The sequence below is a fragment of the Apteryx mantelli genome, chromosome 4 (genome assembly GCF_036417845.1).
Source record: "Apteryx mantelli isolate bAptMan1 chromosome 4, bAptMan1.hap1, whole genome shotgun sequence".
Classification (NCBI taxonomy): domain Eukaryota; kingdom Metazoa; phylum Chordata; class Aves; order Apterygiformes; family Apterygidae; genus Apteryx; species Apteryx mantelli.
The window spans coordinates 84,725,037-84,743,574 of NC_089981.1; the positions used below are offsets into that span (position 1 = coordinate 84,725,037).

Below are 18,538 nucleotides of genomic sequence, written 5' to 3' on the forward strand. Positions count from 1 at the left end.
GATATGATCACTACAAGAGCAAACTCATCCACGGATTATAAAACATCATAAATCATTAACTGCTCACAACTATGTTTGTTTATTTTTTTATGCTTTCTGTGTAACAGCCGAGCACCTGCTTTGAAGCTAACATATTAGGAAGAAGACGATTAAAAAATATACCTGCCAACACCACCGGAGAGAAATCATCTGTGTTAATGCTATCGGGCCACTGTGACCAATCAGCAAAATCTCATGCATGACAGAGCACAACACTTTAAGCAGTGACTCCTGTTTTTTATTTAAAAACATTAAGAAAAAAAGGAGCATCTACTACCATTTGTCAACTAACGCCACATGCAAAGGTAAAGCATTTATGAAAGAGAATGACAAACGGGAGCAGAAGCTGATTTAAATGCTGCAGCACACTGCCAGAAGTCAGTTTTACCGCAAGAATCTTTCTTTAAATATACACTTAACTTCTAGAACTGTGTTTCAGGAACCTCAGCAGGTAGTTAGCAGACAGCATGGGGAAACTGGCCACAGCAGACATGATATATAACATTCCAACCCCCCCTCCATAATTTTATATATATAATTTTTAGATATAATTTTTATAGAATATATATTATATATACACACACACCCCAAAGTTTGAGCTAAGTAATACCTCCTTGGGCGGGATTTAAACCTCAGTAACAAGCAGGCAAGAGCAGGGTCACCATTTGTTCAGTAAGTTAGGCACATTGGCGGCAAGTTTAGTGGCCTTCTGAGGCCAGTGGAAACGCCTGTCCCAAGGAGCGATGTTGCTGCGATGCCCTGCCACTGTCTCCGTATCCACTGGCAGCCACGGTTGTGCACGCAAAGTTATTCAAGGCAATATTATGGAAGGACAATAAGAATCATGACAAACCAAAACAGCAGCTCTAGCAGAGGAATTTGAGTGTATATGTGTGTTTTCCCACAGGACTGTTCCTTTTCCTTCAATATGTAAGGTTACAGCATTGCTAAGAGCCTTTTAATTAGCCCACAGTTCCTAATTATAGTGTTAATATCCAAATGTACACTTTTTTCTTCAACGGTGAACTTATCAGCTTTAAGAGTAATTAAAATGCAGTGCTGAACGCTACAAGCCCGCAACTGTTTCAGCATTCACACGGATATGCAGGAAAAATAATTATGCTGCATCAACAAAAGAAGGAACTGGCCTCCTTATCCCAGGAGCAGAGAACAAAATACTCACTTCATTTCCTATTTAGAACATTAAGTGTTTTATTGCTTTTGGTCTCCATATCGATAGTTATTGCACAGTAACTGTCAGAGCTCTGCTTTGCATTTTCATTTAATAGATACTGCTGCAGGACAAAGAATTTTAGTATTTTCGACCGGGGGAAGGAAGAGAAAAACTGACTTCTAAATGTGACCTTTCAATAAGAGAGTCAAGTTCTCCTTGCAACCCTATTTATAATTCCGAAATGGTTGAATCCTTTCTTGGAGCAGAGATACGGGGAGAGCTGTTAGCTCAGCACTGTGCGACAATTTAAGGCAGAAAAGTCTTCGGTTCAATCTCTGAAAACAGGACTCTGTCCAGGGAAAATACTACCCCAGCACCTTTTGCTAAACAGCCCAAAACCATTTCCTAGAGGTTCTCACGTGTGATCCAAATTACTTCATGGGTGAAATATTTTCTGCAGAGTTTGCAGAAAAACGTTCATAGGTGTTTCCTGTAGCAGACTGTCCTTCATTCTTCTAAGTGTATTTAAAATAAAAATGTCTTAAAAACAAATTCTCTCAACAACGTAATTTACTGTACAGATAAATAACAAACAAATCATTAGGTAACAACTCATGACTACATATAATTTCCTCAGAAGAGGACAAAAATATCATGTTACTTACCAGAGTTAAGTTGCTAAACTATAACTGGATACAGTTCTAGAGTACAGTGTTATTACCTACTGCCATGCTCCCAAGAAACATCCACATAGGTCATTTTTAAGTGTTATGCACAAACTACTTAATACAAAAAAAATTCCACTGTGTATACATGTAATGGAAAGAGACAAAGAGAACTTGTGTAGCGTTTGGATGTTCATTTCTCAGTAGAGAAAGCCCTCTTCATCAGCGGTGGGGGTGCTTTTCCAACATCAAACATCATTTCCAGTGGAGGATTATTGAGACAGCACCAGTCAGGTATGCGGCCTGTTTGGCTGTAATACTCTTTGGACACAGAACGGCTCCCAAGTATGTCCTGAAGTGCTCCAAAAATGGCTCCTACGTTGTTGAAACAAAGAATTTTGCATTAATTTGCTGAAATGAATTTTTTCTAATTCTTCATATCAAGAATCTCAATTATTCTTTTTCAGCTCTGCCCCCCAAATTATAGCAATGACAGGATGATACGCTGGATCTAGCCACTTTCCTTTTATCATAGCACGGCTAGTACCAAATTGCTTCAATTTATACCCCTTGTAAGTATCTGAAAACAAAGATTCATCTAGTCTCTGCTGAGAAAGAAATGGCCAATTCTTATGATGGCCTGCTTCTTGTGATAAGCCTTTCATAGAAATTTTGGTTTTATGCACTTCAAACAAGTACCATCTTGTGATTAAGGAGACTTCCTCTCCCCACAAAGGGTGTCACACAATACCTATAAGAAGTGGTTTACACAAGCTGTGAGAAGAGCCAGATGACAGCAGCTGACTAACACTGCTAGTAAAAAAAAAAACAGTGTCAGGGACCTTGGTGCATTGAAACCATCCTTGTTTGCTACTCCTAGAACTAGACTCACAGGGTTTTAAAACTTAAATTTGATAAACATTTATGTTTTAAAACATATGGAAACAAAATCTGTCTTTACAGTCCAACTTAATTCCTCCTACATACCAGATGCGCTCAGCTATTAACTGAGAGATTACAAAAGCAAGAATTTTTGCCAACCTGAGAACCCCCTGGAACAGAGCTGCAAGCAAAGCAAAGCCCCTCTTGACCATACTTGTTCCCTGACATGTCAGTACTGCATCCAAAACCCACTGTGGAGTAGCAATATTTGCTACAGACGCTTGGGAATGGCACACGGAGCGAACGGCCTCTAGCATGGCCCACAGCTAGCAGCTTCTCAGTCAGTAATTAAACTTTCATCACTAAGCAGATCTTCATATATGCAGCAAGTCTCTGCTCCGGCTAATTATTTTACCGGTGCCACCAGATGGCAGTAACTGTGCATTGCACTTGCATCAACAACTCATCTCACACACCGCTGGTTCAAATCGCACGTCACCTGTTTAACGATTGGATAGGTTGTGGTGCCATTCCACCCTCCAGATGTCCCTGAGGGAGTTTTGCTCTGCAGAATTTCTTCCACGAGGGCATAACAATTCCACAGAGCTCAGACACAGCTTAACTTCAACAGTTCCTTCAATAGTTCACCCAAATTTTACTGCTATGTGTTCATTTCAAATCCCCCTCGGAAGGTTTGCTTTTCACTTTGTACCTTGGCTTAACAGCCATTTTTATTCTTACCTCCCAGCCATGCCACACAGTTGGGTTTGGCAGGTGGAGTGTGAATCCTGAAGGTCTTAGTGGCAAGTGCTTCTTTGTACTTTGGTTTCTCTACCAGGTATCTGATTTCGGCCATTAGCCTGTGTAGGAATCCTGGCAACATAGCAGTGCCACCAATAACTACCAAATTCTCCGCCAGCTGCTTCCTCGTGTCTATTGGGCACTAATGGAAAAAGGAATAAATAAAATCCTTTAACTGACGTTGCACGTACAAGCATTCAAAGGTCTGTTAGAAATTCAGTTAGTTTTCCTATGCAGTTACATTGCTGTTTTCTCATACTTAACAGAAGCGTATAACCCACATCAATTTTTACCCAGACTTCTCAAGAAAACTAGGCTTAAGGAACTGCCCAGCTGAGGCTTAGGTGAGCGTGCTGTGAGTCTGTGAGCCCCTGTAAACCCCTTTAGTTGAGATCGGTCAAGGCAACAGAGGACAGAGATATCAGTGACATTAATTCCCATGGGTTCTGGGAGAACATGTGATGGAAGAAAGGGGCAGAAACTCAAGCAATGCTCTCAGAGAGCAAAAAAAGTGCAACTTATGAGCTTGACTCTTTTTAGCTGCATGTAATCTATGCGGGAGAGAGATGTTACAAAACTCTCAATGGCAGAAAAATTTTCGGCTGGAGCTTGCCGTAGGCATCAGAGAATCTAACTACAAAGCACAAAGGCAGGAGAAAACCAAGCTTTGTCAGTTCTGCCCCTCCCAAGCAGATCTGTGCTGTCCCTTCAAAAACGAAAAAAAATCCAGACTGTTGGGGTCCTCTCGTCCAGCAGAAGTAACTGGACACTATTTAACATCTGTCTTTGTTCCGGCCAAAGGAGGAGCGATGCAAGGTGAATACCCAGAGTACAGAAGTGAGGAGTCCAGGCACAGATCTTGTTAAACAATTTGTTTTCATAAGGAATTTTAATTGAAATGCCTGTCATGACATTCAAGTATATGGCCCTCAAGTAAATTATGTCTCAGCAAACTAATTTAAATGGCATTAATAAACGCAGGAAATCAGCTTTAATTAATAAACTTACATCACCGCATAATGAAAATTTCCTTTCAGAGCGGTTTTATAATCCATTTTTCTCTCACTATAATACAAAATGAAGTGTTTGTATATGCCAAGAAAGATTTCCAAAATGTATCTGAAATACTGCCTGTATAACAGAGATGTCCAGACTAGTTTGACAGTATCTTTGGTAAACAAGCAGTCTGCAGGATACCCAAGTCTAATTCTAGGCGAAACACCTTGAAAAAAGAAGAATCATAATGTCTAAGTCACTCTAGTTTAAGCATTTTAATTCCTATAACGATACGAAGTATTAGCTACTCCTTGATCATTACATACGTACAGATTCTCACCCCAAAACAAATGTAAGGTAGCTTATCACTTTTGCTGAGGGGCGAGTACTGCATTGCTTCTTTTCTTGGCAGATAACTGTCCTAGATACACTGCAGTACACTGAAGAGTAAGAAAACGGTCACAGATGTTTCCCAGAGCGGATGACACATGGTGGCTGGCTACCCCATAGCTCCAGTCATGGAGCAGAACCTTAGGAGTCAAGGTATGCTATGATTTTTAAACCAGTTGTAACCTACACTCAGAGGGGTGTTACTCTGCAAAAAGCCATTTATAAGAGCAGGCTCTATAGGGCTGGAGGCATTCAAGCAGTTGTTTATAATATAAAGATACCTGAATGAGTGAATCTAAGATTAAAGTGGCAACAGATTTCTCTTCGTTATCCTGTTCAAACAGTATTTCGACAACTGAGTCTCTGTTGAAAAGACAGAAAATGAGTGTTAATGAGAAGCAATGCTACACTACAGGTTAATAGCAGGGCTGGAAACAACTACAAGCTTCCTGCTGCTGGCACAACATCACAACTTCTTCTGTCAGACGGTGCACCAGGCAGTGCCAAAGGGAGAAGGCGCAGCCCCATTCACTCCACTAAACCTGTCTCATCATGCATTAATATGCCCTATATCTCCCCATCTTCCCCCTTCCTTTCAATCTGTTGGCTCTCATCTTCAACTGTGAGCTCTTTGGGGAAGCGGACACCTTTTATTGCAGGCTTGCACTGTGCCCAGCACAAAAGTTTAACCTAAGAGAGGCAAAAACTATATCAAACACTTCATTAAAATTCAGTTTTAGGAAAAGTTATCACTCTCCTATCATGTAATATGCTGTTAGAGTTGAAAATATATTCCCCTAAAAGATAAAAGCTTGACTACAGTACTTCTAACCTGATAGAGCCAACTACATGCAGAATCTTTTCTCCATCTAACGGATAGTCCACATCTGGAGGCGGAGAAGGACGCTACAAATAAAAACATACATGCATTATTTTAAAAGCATAAAAAACTATAGGTACTTCAAAAGATTAAGATCAACTTTATTCTCCACCCACCTCGGCACTGCCATCAATGTTGAACTTTGCTGCTTGGATTTTCAGTCCACGCTGGAGATCACTCACAAAACAAGTGCGGACTTTATAAAAGAAAAGGAAGGGGCAGCAGAGAGACTTTGGTTGGATCCTTTCATCACCAGTACAGACAATTTTAATTTAGAGATGAACACATATTTTAGGCCCTTCCTAGTGCAAGACAATAAAACTGAATGCAAACAAATAGTCTCTGCACCTTAGCAGAGTTCAGATGCTATCTAGACCACGAGTTTAAATGAAGCTGACATCAAAACTAGGCTAGGACAGGCAAGATTTCTTTCTCAGACAAGCTACGTAAGATATAAAGTCAGAGGGACATGATCAATCACATCCTTCAGTTACCACAAGGTGGCAGGGGCAGCATTCTGCTGTAAAACAGCCCGTTCCTGTCTTGCACCAGGACTTCAAATGAGACATTGCTCATTTTTTAAAACAATCTGTCATCATGTAACATTTTTCATAGTGCGAGTCTTCAGCCTTAAAGCTCCGGAGGGGGCTTTTCGCCACGCAACACTGACAGCGCACAATTTCATTTGCATCCCAGCTGTGAAATTTATTTGTGCCAGATACAGATAAATAAGCATATAATGAGCATCTTCTTCATAAATCTCTGTCACAAAGAAACAACCCTTCAATACAGAGGCAATCACAGTTTCAAATATCAGCATATTACATCTGGTTACAAAAGACTGCGTAAAATCCAGAACCAATCGGAAAACTGTGTCTGAGTCCAGAATCTAGAAAAGCAACTTCCATGTGACAAACCATCAGGCAAATTTAAGTTATTTTGCACTTGATTGATGGATTTCTTTGTTTGGTCCAAGAGATATACACTATATTATGTTCTATGATTATATATTTTTAGCTCTGTTGCACATGAAACATCACGTAGGAGTTCTTTTAAGTTCTGCATGAAGATATACCCTGTTTTTTCTAGTGTAAATGTAGTCCTTGACTCATCTTGTCTACCTGATGAACATACCAAAATTTCTTTTATGCATACTTTAAATTTCTCTGAAGTTGACTTTAAAGCAAACTGAGCCTTCCTAGTAAATTTATACACAAAATTAACTTCAAAATTTCTGATGTCATGATGCAAGATTGCTTTAATTCTGCATCTGCAACCAAAACATATCCATGATACCAGTTTTCAAAAATTAGATCTTCTAATTCTAAGCCCCATACAGAGCACACACTGTACACATTTATAAACAGCAAACAAAATATCGGTAGTTAAAAAAACAGAACACAAAGTTAACCTAGCCTCCCGATCAAAAGATATATACAATAGTTTAACACTCTTACTGCACTAATCTACAGAATATATCTATGAGCTATACCCTGACAAGGTTAAAGCTAAATCTGAAAAGGATTCAACATGGTTTTGTGTTTGCTTTCAAAGAGAAAGAACACTGCAAGTTCTTCTGGTAAGTAACAAATACGATAAACAGAGAAGACAAAATAAATACCTAAATGTAAAGTATTGCACGCTTGCTATTAACATATTCTCCTCCAGAGCATAATTTAATAAACTAAGGTTTCCCGAAGTAGAAAATTTTACCTTTTATATCCTCGACTATGTCTTCTGGAACTGAGCCTGCAATAAAAAATAACTTAGAACAAAAGCATCTTAAGTAGAAAGAAAATTCAAGAAACTAACTTTGAATTACATTCAATACCAAAATATTAAACTTTCATTTTGACAGCAACTTTTAAAGATTTCTAAGAAAGAAGGAATATTGAAAAGAGAAATAAAGAGTTTGTCTTCTCTCCAGACTAACTGAATGATTACTAAAGAACTTTTATCAGTGCTTTCAAATGTACTGTTATGAGTGGCTTGTCGTAAAAACAATATAATTATTGAATATAATATAGATAAAGAAATATGCAAGTAGGAATGTGTAAGATGTGTTGAAGAAAATATGGAATTCATTTTATTCACTGCCAGAATTAACCCACTCTCCCCAGTCCAAGTTCTGAGCCCTTAAGCAACATCAAAAAGACCTTACCCATCACAGATGGAAGGCTTTGTCCTTTGGCTAATCCTGTATCAACTGTGCATTGCTCCAACAACTGATATCCCAGCTCCCTAAAACATTGCAAATTAAGTTAGTTAAAGATAGCTATTAGCTCATGCTCATTCTCTGTATATTCACTATACTGATGGGATAGTATTTATACCCTTCAGTTACATTATTTTAAATATAGACTGAAGTAGAACTGATTTCCACAGCTTTTACTACATCAGCAAAAGCCAAACTCTGCTCATTTAAAAAACGTTATACTATCACAGCAACAGTTATGATTTAAGGCATGTTCAATAGGAATCTTTGGTCAACAGTCAAAGATTAACTTTCACAACTCAACCAACAGTCACCTTGGATGTGTAACTGCTAACTTACCTGTGGATAGCCTTTCCTCCCAAAGGAAGAGCACCCCAGCAGCTCAGAATTGGGATTCCCTCATATATCTTCAGGAAGCTCAGGAAATCCTCCTTTTTTTATAATGATTTGCAATCTAAAGTCACTGGCTTTTCTCCTCAACTTTTTCTCACATTAGCTAGTGTAAACTCTTTATAACTACTTTCCTCCAAAACTAATTTATAGTATATACAGTTACTAACCATTTAAGAGTCCCATACCACCTTTCCCAAGTTTTAAGGGAACACAAGCTTAGCAAATCAGTTACAAAGAGATTCCCCAAATCATGACACATGATAGCCAAAACCTGGATTGGCTGGTTTGTTCCTATTGCTTTTATATCACACTTAAAGTCAATAAAATAGCAGCTTGTCATAATAGCCTTAGTGTCAAAATTTTTGGTTCTGTATTATTAAAGGATACAGGCAGCACCAAGCTTTCTGCATATCCACAGTCCAACACCATGGCAGAATTGATCCCAAGTGTCAGGAGAGACATTAGATGACTTGGAGCAAACAAAACAGAAGGTACCTGTATGGAAACCAACAGGACAATTGACAGAGCAGACAACCCACCCAAAAATCAGCGATGTTTTCCCAAAATGCCATATTAAAAGCAAAATCCAAACACCTATATATTGAGGTATCCATTTTTAATTCAGGATTTAAAGGAGCGTAGTAATGAACAAAATACAACAAGATACTAAAATCTATGCTCATCTTATTCATGGTACATACCAAGTGCTTCAGTAATAATGAACCTTAAAACAGGTTTCTAAGAAAAGCAAATATTCATTATGGAATTCACCTTAAGTCAAAGTCATTTGAAGAGAAATTAAAGAAACTAAAATATGGCTACTTGAAATGTATATGGAATACTGTAAAGATCTCAAGATGTGAATAAAGGTGATATAAAACCCATAAAAGTGTGCCCTATAAGGACACACACAACCTCAGGAAAGATTAAGACCGCTTATTTAAAACACTTTACCCAAAGCAATGTCAAAACTCAAACCATAATTATGTGCGAACTACCCCTTCCTCCCAGAATTTCATAAATCATCTTTTCTAGATAGTGACAGTTCCTTTACTAAATATCATACCTTGATGTACGAATTAAATGAGGAATTTCGTTAAAGCCTGCATTTAAGGACAACATTACTGATACCTTGCTCAGAGACAGAAGTTATAATATTGACCTTTTTTTAAAATGCCACTCTTACTCTTAGCCCCAAATGGAAATCTTAGCAGGTGAAAGTGAGCTTCACTTCAGCATCAACTGGCTTGTTAACAAGCTACAAAGCCTCACCATCAAAACACAACTCTCCAAGTCATGAGTCACTTTAGACAATTGATTTTGCATGGGAGTGCTTTATTTGTGACCTTTATTTTTTTTTCTGGAAGGGGATTAAAAAAAAAAAATCACTCAAATCTTTCAGTGACTTCAAGGCATCAGAATATGTTATGTGCAGTAGGAAAGAATTATGCAGAAGTTTAAGATTAGTTTTTAAATTGGGTCCTGGAAGCACAGTGGAGAAGCACTGCAGACAAACTAGTTTCACCGCTTTTTATAGAAAAACCTTAACCTTTGCTCTATCTGAACTGAAAAATTATGGAATCACCTTCCAAAAGACTTTCCATTAGAACTAAGCAAGAATTAGTTTCAGACTTTTCCTGAATCTATCAAAAAGACTGATTAAGCGGAGAAGATCATAAATTTCAGGTAAATTCATATCTAAATGAGTACAGCCAGAGGTTAGATCATGTGCTAGGCAAAGATATTGACTCTGGTATAAGCCAGGAGATTTGCTGACGGAGCAATAGAAAGTGTTTAAATATAAATTCTGGCTTCAGGCAGTGCTCAATGGAGATTATTGGATCTGTCTAGAATGGCATGATGTGAGCTATATTTTCCTACAAGCCACAGAAACCTTTGGGATTCTTGTTAGCAGCTGCTGTTTTGTGGTCTTACGTATGAAGGGTCCGAACAGAACAGAAAAGCGCCTTTTGTCTCATCACAAAGCCCCATTTCCCCCAGACAACCTTTTATTCATCTTCTTTATGCCTCTCTTATCCTTCTGGCATTATTTTTCACTTCTTTATCCACATCTGGTAGAGATCTTAAGTAAAATTTCTACTGTTAAGTGTAATGCCTAGCACATACAGTAGTTAGGTAAAATGTGTACCTCAAAATGCTTGAAAAGCACTCTCGTGAGTGTGTCTCTGAAGTGTGAAGGGCATAAGACAGACTCTATGATCACAACACGACGGTCTCTCGGATTCACCAGCAGATGTCTAAAAAACACAGGATGTATAAACCAAAATTTTTAAGTTTACACACGTATTATGGAACCAACATTACTGTAACATTTCATTCCCCTCAAAAATCCTAACAATTTGCATTTAGATAGCATTTTCCATGGCAGATCTCAAAGTTTTTTCCCATATAAACTAGACAACACTTCCCAAAAGAGAGTTAGGGGACTGAGTTACAGAAAACAAGTTATAGAGCTCTCTGCCAGCAGACTGTAGTTCTGAACATTACACACTTCTAAACCGATATAAAGAAATGCAAAAATAGTCACACATATGAGCTATTAATGGCTTGTCCAATGTCGTACAATATGTCCATAGAAGAGAAAGGAACAGAATACAGATGTGCTGATTTCAATTACAAAATGGTGATACAGGACAGAAACCCCCCCCCCCACACACCTGAAGAACTGAGGCACAGAAATCAAGTATTTGTTTCCCTGTCAAACATTGATTTTTACTGTGAAAAAATAAAGATCGGATGCAAAGAGAGAAAATTACCAAATCCAACTTCATATTCATTATACACTAATGGTATTAAAAAATAAAACAATAAAAAGATGTATTACACAAGTAAAAATGAACAGGTTTCTACAGGTTAAGGTCCCTCCCTCCAAACCATGGTCATATGTAGATCAGGTTTTCCACTGATACAAGACGAGCTTTGCATAGGCCCCGTATACAGCCCTACCAAAATCAGTACAACTCCTTAGGTAATGATTTCCGCTACCAAGTCCTTTGTGCGTGCCACAGTTTTTAAAAGACAACTTATTGAGATACATTTTCATTTCTAGAGATCAACTGATGCTGAACGGCACTAATTCTTTGCATGTAATTTGAATCTCAGCAGCACTGAATTTCTTCAGCAAGAACACAGCCAGGCAGCCACCTGCAAAATCTTGTTTCTGTTTTCTTATTCATCTAGAGAAGAGTTTCCAGTCACACTTACAATACCCCTCAACATACTCAGAAAAGAGCTGCAGAAGGCTTAAATAACAAATGCCCAAGTATCTCTCACCTGAAATACAGCATATGAATAAAGTCCTTCAGATAGGAATATAATTCTTCTGTATTAATATTATATTGAACAACTTTGATAGGCTGTAAAGAAAAAATATCCATAGTCAGTTTAAATACTAGACAACAATTATATACAAAGAAATGCTCATTTTTGTCTGATTTTCTCTATGTAATTAACAATGCACCTCATAAACTCACAGGCTAACTAAACTCCATTTATTCATGACAATTTTTCATACTGGTAACCTATCTCAACGTTACATTTCCAAAGCTGCCATCCTCTCATCCTAGGCAAAAAAATTCCTCAATAAATGCCCCAAACACAAGCTGCAGGCATAATCCACAGAATACCAATTAATAACAGTGCTGGCATAATCCTTGCTTGTATCTAGTTATAATCTTTTAATAGAAGTTATGAGATAATGAAAAATAGCTGATGAGGGAAAAAAAACTTGTCTCTGAAAATTAGCTATAAGCTAACATATCACACATTATAAAAGTTTTGTTAAAAAAAAAAAAAGTTAAGTTTTACCTTAGGGACATCAGGTTTCTTTATTTCACTAGGAATAATACATCTTGGTCCTGTTTCTCCTGCAAAACCACACCTAGAAGAAAAAGTTGAAAACCTTATCATTCAGCATTACTATTTAATATCCTAGGCTGATGAATCATCAAACAGGAATTGTAAAGAAGTCTGGCACAAGCTTTTTCTGTGTAGCCATTTCAAATAAGAAAGATTTTACATCTTTTTATTGACTCCCTCTCAGATGCATTAAACAAAACAAGTTTTCTTCATTTTTATAAGGACTGTAATGCCCAACTCTGCTGTGCCTCCTACTTTTCACCGAGGAAAAAATTTCTATCATCCATTTACAAACCTTCATTACTGCCTGTTAAATTTCCAGAGAAATACCTTCCTGCTTCCTCCATACTGGCCCACAGATTTCAGAAGAGCTCTCAGCAAGCATAGGCAGGATTAAGTCATGATGTCCCTTTTAAATCCTCAATTTCTGTGATGTTTATTTAGAAGAAACAAAACGCGAAAACTTGATTACCACCACGCTAGTCCTGCCACCTATTTCACTGTTGATCAATACTGTTTCATTGATTTTTTATACTTCTGTGTCATCTACTCCCACCTGACAGCTTATTTTATACTTTGAAAAGCACTCCTTTTTCAAGTGTCTGGGGTGATTTAAGTCATTACTGCTTCAAAATCACTGGTTACTCTTTCTCCTCCTGAAGCTTATCCTCATCCTGTTAAAACACATGAGGGCTCTGCATCCAACTCCAATTCAATGCAATACAAATAGTAACTCCAAAACTAACTTTTCAGAAACCTACCTAGCTTTCCATAAATGGATTTTACCTTAAAGGTTGCAAGAACCAAGGACTGAAAAAAGCAAATTAAAAACAGAAGAAATTTAAAATTTGATTTTAAGGAGCTTGACATTTCTTCCGCCGCTCCTTGTTAAATATAAGTTCAAACACATCTGAGTAGAAAACTATAAAACTTCTGGAACTTGAGTACTTTTAAAATAAAAGGTCAATTAATGCTTTCTTTTGGTATTTGGCAACTGTCAACATGTTTCTTCAGTTCATTTCAGAAAAAAAAATTAAGGATGGATATAAGTCAGAATTTCTTTTTTTTTCATTTAGTTTCCAAAATAAAGTCTTACACAATTCCAGTTTGTATATGCAGTTGCCTCCACCTGTCACCCTAATAACCTGTGAACTCCTATTTCATTTCAGTCGTATTTGGGTATAATTAATTTGCCATTTTTCCACAACAACTGCAAGTCGGAAACGACCCTAGCGGCATCCCGCTCGAGGGGAAGGCAGGTAACGTGCCAAAACACACGGCTGCAGACACGGGCTTGGCCCAGCCGCGAGAGTGGCACAAATCTGAAGAAACGATTTTGCTGAATTATTTATTTATTTATTTATTTATTGTGCACTCTCCCAGGACTAGCAGCTATTTCTCCAGGCGGCTGCTGAAGCCTCGGGCGCGTCTCCTTCAGGAGCATTTTTAATCCTGGGCCCAGCTGCAGGTTCCTTGAACGAGGCCTTATTCCGTGAGGGCAGCGCACATGCGGGACGTTAACGCAGAAATGTGGCATTTCTAACCCTAAAGGCGGATTTCGGTAGGAAATAAAGCATAGATTGGGGGGGGGGGGGAGGAGAAGCGCGGCAACACTTTTGGCCCAAGACAGAAATTCCCTAAATACTGAACAATTTTGCTTCCACCTATAATATATAAATAAATTTTTAAAAAAAGTTCGCATTTCGGCTTTATGAAAGGGAGGCAGGCGGCTGTGAAGAGAAACTCATCGTTTTTCCAGCGGAAACACCCGCCCGGCAGCAGGCCCGCCCCGCAGTCGCGACCCGGCCGCCCGGGCGAGGCCCTGTCGCGACAGCGGGTTGGGGGCAGGGGCAGGGGAAGGGGGGGGGCGCGGCGGCCACTCACTTGGTGAAGGCCTCGCCCAGGTCCACCACCACGGCCGTCTTCTCCCCGCCGCTGCCCAGGCCCTCGTAGAGCGGCATCGCGGCCCCGCTCGCCTCAGCCCGCGGCGCTACCGCGGCGGCGCGGCCGGGCCTTCCTCAGCGCGGCGCAGCGCGGGCTGCCCCGCCGCCGCCTGCCGCCCCGCCGCCGCCGTCCGCCCCCGCCACCGGCCCCGCCGCCCCTCGGCGGCCTCCGCGGCTGCCCCGGGCGGCCGAGGGGACCCCGCGGCCCCGCCGTGCGCGCCGCGCCGCCGCTTTCCCCTCAGCTCAGCTCCGCTCCGGCGGCGGCGGCGGGCGCCCGCGGGGGGCGGCGGCCACGGCGGGACCGTGAGGCGGCGCCGGCGGCGGGTCCTCGGGGCGGCCAAAGCGGCGAAAAATCAGCCGCGAAGTCGTCCCCCACCCCGCCCGCCACAGAGGAGAGGGAAAAAGAAGCGCTCGCAGTGTTTTGCGGCGGCCTCCCGCGTTTTGGTGCGAAACGCCGTGATTTCCTCGCAGGCGCGGCAGGGCCGCGGCGAGGCCCTTCGGGCGGCCTTTGCAAAATCCCCGTTTTGCCTCAAAACGCCCCGTGCCAGGGGCGAGGCCGTGCGCCGTGGGGAGACCGAGCCGTCTTCCAAAAACTCCCCCAAAATCCCAACGTTTTTTCGAAAAACAGCCACTTCTGAGCCTTGCTCCCGGTTACGACGCGGCCCCACGAGCGCTTGTGGCGGCGGCACCAGCGTCCCTGCCGCAAGGCAGCCGTGATGGGGGGCGGACGAGAAAGGATTAAGCTGGTCGTGCTGCCCAGCGCTAGCGCGAAACTCGAGTGAGGTTTCACCACCGGCTTTTCAGCACCCTTCTGGCTCCAGCAGTCTCCGTCCGTTTCTTCCCCTGGCCACTGGTGCACATCCTGCAGGAAAAACCATCATTATTTTTTGCCCGGTTGAGCTCCCTAAATGGGGCCGTGGCGTGAGTTCCTGTGCTGGCGCGAAGGAGAGGCGATACCGGTGCGGGACGGAGCAGCGGGGAGCAGGAGTGGGTGGGATTGCTCTTCTCAGAAAATCCAGCTTTAGGACTTCTCATAGCAGGGTAAACCTGAAACAGCCACTTGGTGCGAAGTGCTGGGCAAGCGTGAAATCACGCTGCCCATTCAGACGCGGTTGCAAGATGTGGGTGAGTTAACTCATGCTGCAGGTCTCACGGTGGACCAGGTATCGTGTACCCGCACCATTCTTACCTTGCATCAAATGAGCTGTGATTTGTCCTCCCACAGCTGACAAAAAGCCATCATAAAAGCTTGAAACTGCCATGAATTCTGTCATGTGAGCTCAGGCTGCTATGACAAAATACAAATCATGTTTATGCGACTGGGCCGATCCAGTGATGCACAGATCCAATATTACTAATCGTGGATCCATGGAAAGTGAAGAAAGGTTTCCTGTCTCTCACTAAAAGACAGCACAGAGGCAGGCAAAAATTAAAGTGGTATAAGCCTAAATGTGTCAGATCCGCTTAGGATACAATATCCTTCCTCTCAAAGAAATAAAATGTCTCATTGGGCAAAAAAGGCTCATCTCCTTATTGTTACAAGAGAAAGATGACTGGGATCTGAGATAGGAGCTCTCAAATACTCTAAGGGTAGAAATCACAAAACCCACCATGCTAACCCATGCTTCCAGGAGAGGGTTTCCTGTGTCTGGTGATCAGAGGTAGAAGATGAACTATGGTGGGAACTGACACTGGTAGGACATGAGTGGTAAACATGGAACTTGAGTGAGTTCTATTTTAGCACTTTTCATGAAAGCATGTTACTGTCATGCCAACACAGCTAGGTTTTGCCTTTGTCTGGTTAAGTTTTGTTTTTTTGAAGAGGGAATTTATTGCAGATCAAACTTCAGTGGTCACAGAGCCACACCACAAGCCCTGTTTTGCAAAGTTTGTAAGAACACTGTATTATCTCAAATCCTTGCAAAATGACAAGCTGTTGAAACCAAGATCTTAGCCAGTTTTGGAGCAAACAGAAATCTGTGTATGTGTGCAAGGGTGTATAATATGTTCTCACATATTATAGTGAAAGACTGACTCAGTACTGAGGTTTTAACTCCATAAAGGTTAGGAAATGTCCAGCTAAGTGTTTCTAAGCAATATTAAGTCTTTGCTTTATAGGTAAATGTCAGCTCTGCTACAGGTAAGGTCAGCCACCACTTTCTGTTTACAAGTAGGTTATTCAAAGTGTCTGAAATATGCCACCTTGCTTAGCTGGTCTTGACATTTCTGATCTGTAACACAGATGTGTTGTGAAAGCCCTTTTGTGTGAGTTTGTGTGAATGGGTTCGACTGGTGTCCCTATGGGTGTGGATGGAGAAACAGTTATGCAAAAACAGGCTGAAGAAAGGAAAAGTGCCTGCTGAGAGGCAGCATGTAAAAGTCTCCCAAAAACTAACAAGCTCCAGAGATTAGGAGTCCTGCCGAATCCACAGGAACCGATAAACTCACAATGCTAAGGGTTTGCTGACTCCGTGCAAGATCCTCAGCACATGCTAGCATCAGCTGTGGGTTACATAGCTCAGAGCACATCCAGGAAGGTGGTGGCTGCCCTGTGCTGAGAAAGAGGACAGAATTATCTGTACATCTAATGAAGCCAGGGACTCTCTGAGGGACAACCTCCTTTCCCCACAATAACCACACTTGTAAAATCAGCTGTTCTTCAGGCATTTTTTACGCATGTCCGGGAGTGTAATTATGGCCCTGATCATATATCCTCAAAAGATCTGTCACAGGGTATTTATGTCAGCTAAGTGCATGGGACCCATTTCTTCTTCAGGGAAGCAAAATACATATCGGAAAAGCTATTAATTGATGAGTTGGGTCTAGACATTTGCTCATGCCGGACAGGCAAGCCAAAGAGATTGAAGTGCATACGTGCAGCAAGACAAGGGCTCTAATGAAGCAAGAGGATTTCAAGGTAGGCTGTTGTCACAGTAACTCAGGGATTCACCCTGATGCGCTCTGTTGCCATTGAACCCAAATTACCAGAGCTGCGAGCTCAGGCCTTGCTGTTAGTTTCCAGGTGCTATGTGTTTTCACATACTTTGTGGGTATGCCTTTAGTCCCAAATCCACACTTTTTATTTAAGATCGGTGAAGGTGGAGGTGTGGCAGGGAGCTGGACGATGAATAGGAGTGATGTGAGACACCCAAAAGTCATTGCTGCCACCATGTGCTCTATCACCCAAGCCCATAGTTGGAGTGGGGCTCTGCATATCCATTCTCCCTTCCGTTCCTCTCACAACCCTGTCACCTTCCCCCCTTCTTCTGGCCTCCCTAAGCTTACCTGGGTCAAAGAGCGGGGCAAAGAATATAGAGCTGAGGCAGGTGAAGATAAAGTCTGTGTGTGTGTGGAGGAGAAGTGGGGACTGGATGAGCTGAAGCACATGGAGCATCCTGGAAGGGCTCTGTAGAGCTGGAGGCAACGTGGGGAATCGAAGCAGCACAGAGAAAATGCAAGGAAGGTGTGAAGAAGGGGCACTTGACCATGACAAACTCAGGGGAGACTCCTCCCGACACCCTTAAAGCTCTGTTCCCTTCAAATACTATCCCCCACTCCATACAAGCCCGCTTCATACAACCTATACGCAGCTCCTCATCCTGCCAGCTACCTCTTCTTGGAGAGAAGAGCTGAGGAGGAGGAACAAGCTTATAGTGGAGATGTGAGGTACAGGAACAGCGAAGGGACCAGCATGCAGCCAACGAGTTCTAGAGTAGGAGTAATCATTGCCAAGGCAGCAGAGGAGGATGCCGACACATTAAAAAATAAACAAACAAAAGCCCAGAGCAGCTGAATGCTCCAATACACAGTTCACATTGCCATACGATTTTACGGTTTTTATATTTTTATGGTTTTTTATTTTTTTATGGTTAGTATTTTATGCCCTTCCAGAATATGGAAATGCAGCTGAACTTAAGCATATGAAAACAATGCCTGAAAATACATTTAATGTCATTCTCACAACATAGCTTTACCTCTGCCATGCTTGAGCAATGCCCCAGTGTACCAAAAATACACACATTCAGTTAGAATTATACCTGAGTGAAGTGGGAATTATGTTCAAGCCATTTTTCTTTGTTTGGGCTTTCTGTCAGGGAAAAGACTCTGGAATTCCCCAAGGTAATACACTGAGCACTGTCTACTGTCTTTGGTCCTGTCAAGGACAGTAGGAGGAAACCTGAGCGGTTAATGTGCCTGTCGAGGATATGCTCTCATTGATGTGTGAATTTTCATTCTCTGAAATTCTGTAAAATGCTCATAAATATGTCTGTGACAGGAAAC

The 18,538-nt window shown here is 41.4% G+C and overlaps 1 protein-coding gene across 1 annotated transcript; it reads right to left on the reverse strand.

The window, feature by feature from the left end:
- Nucleotides 1–1,765: 1,765 nt before the first annotated feature.
- ACTR10 (actin related protein 10) lies at nt 1,766–14,317 on the reverse strand. The gene is made up of 13 exons (XM_067295117.1): nt 14,199–14,317; nt 12,264–12,336; nt 11,730–11,812; nt 10,585–10,693; nt 8,823–8,930; nt 8,382–8,449; nt 7,989–8,068; nt 7,541–7,576; nt 5,944–6,023; nt 5,780–5,853; nt 5,229–5,310; nt 3,502–3,703; nt 1,766–2,253 (listed from the first exon to the last, which is right to left on the reverse strand). Exons 1-13 carry the CDS (start codon nt 14,273–14,275, stop codon nt 2,072–2,074), a joined length of 1,254 nt encoding a protein of 417 aa, XP_067151218.1. The 5' UTR covers nt 14,276–14,317; the 3' UTR covers nt 1,766–2,071.
- Nucleotides 14,318–18,538: the final 4,221 nt, after the last annotated feature.

Bases quoted from the DNA above. Each gene is read 5' to 3' on its own strand.
- ACTR10 (XM_067295117.1), bottom strand. From the start codon at position 14,275: ATGCCGCTCTACGAGGGCCTGGGCAGCGGCGGGGAGAAGACGGCCGTG. The intron at 11,813-12,263 runs GTAAAACTTAAC...TTTTCTTTACAG, and splicing joins AGAAACCTGATGTCCCTAAG to CCTATCAAAGTTGTTCAATA. The intron at 8,450-8,822 runs GTATCCTTTAAT...AGCTTCCTGAAG, and splicing joins CAGAAAGCTTGGTGCTGCCT to ATATATGAGGGAATCCCAAT.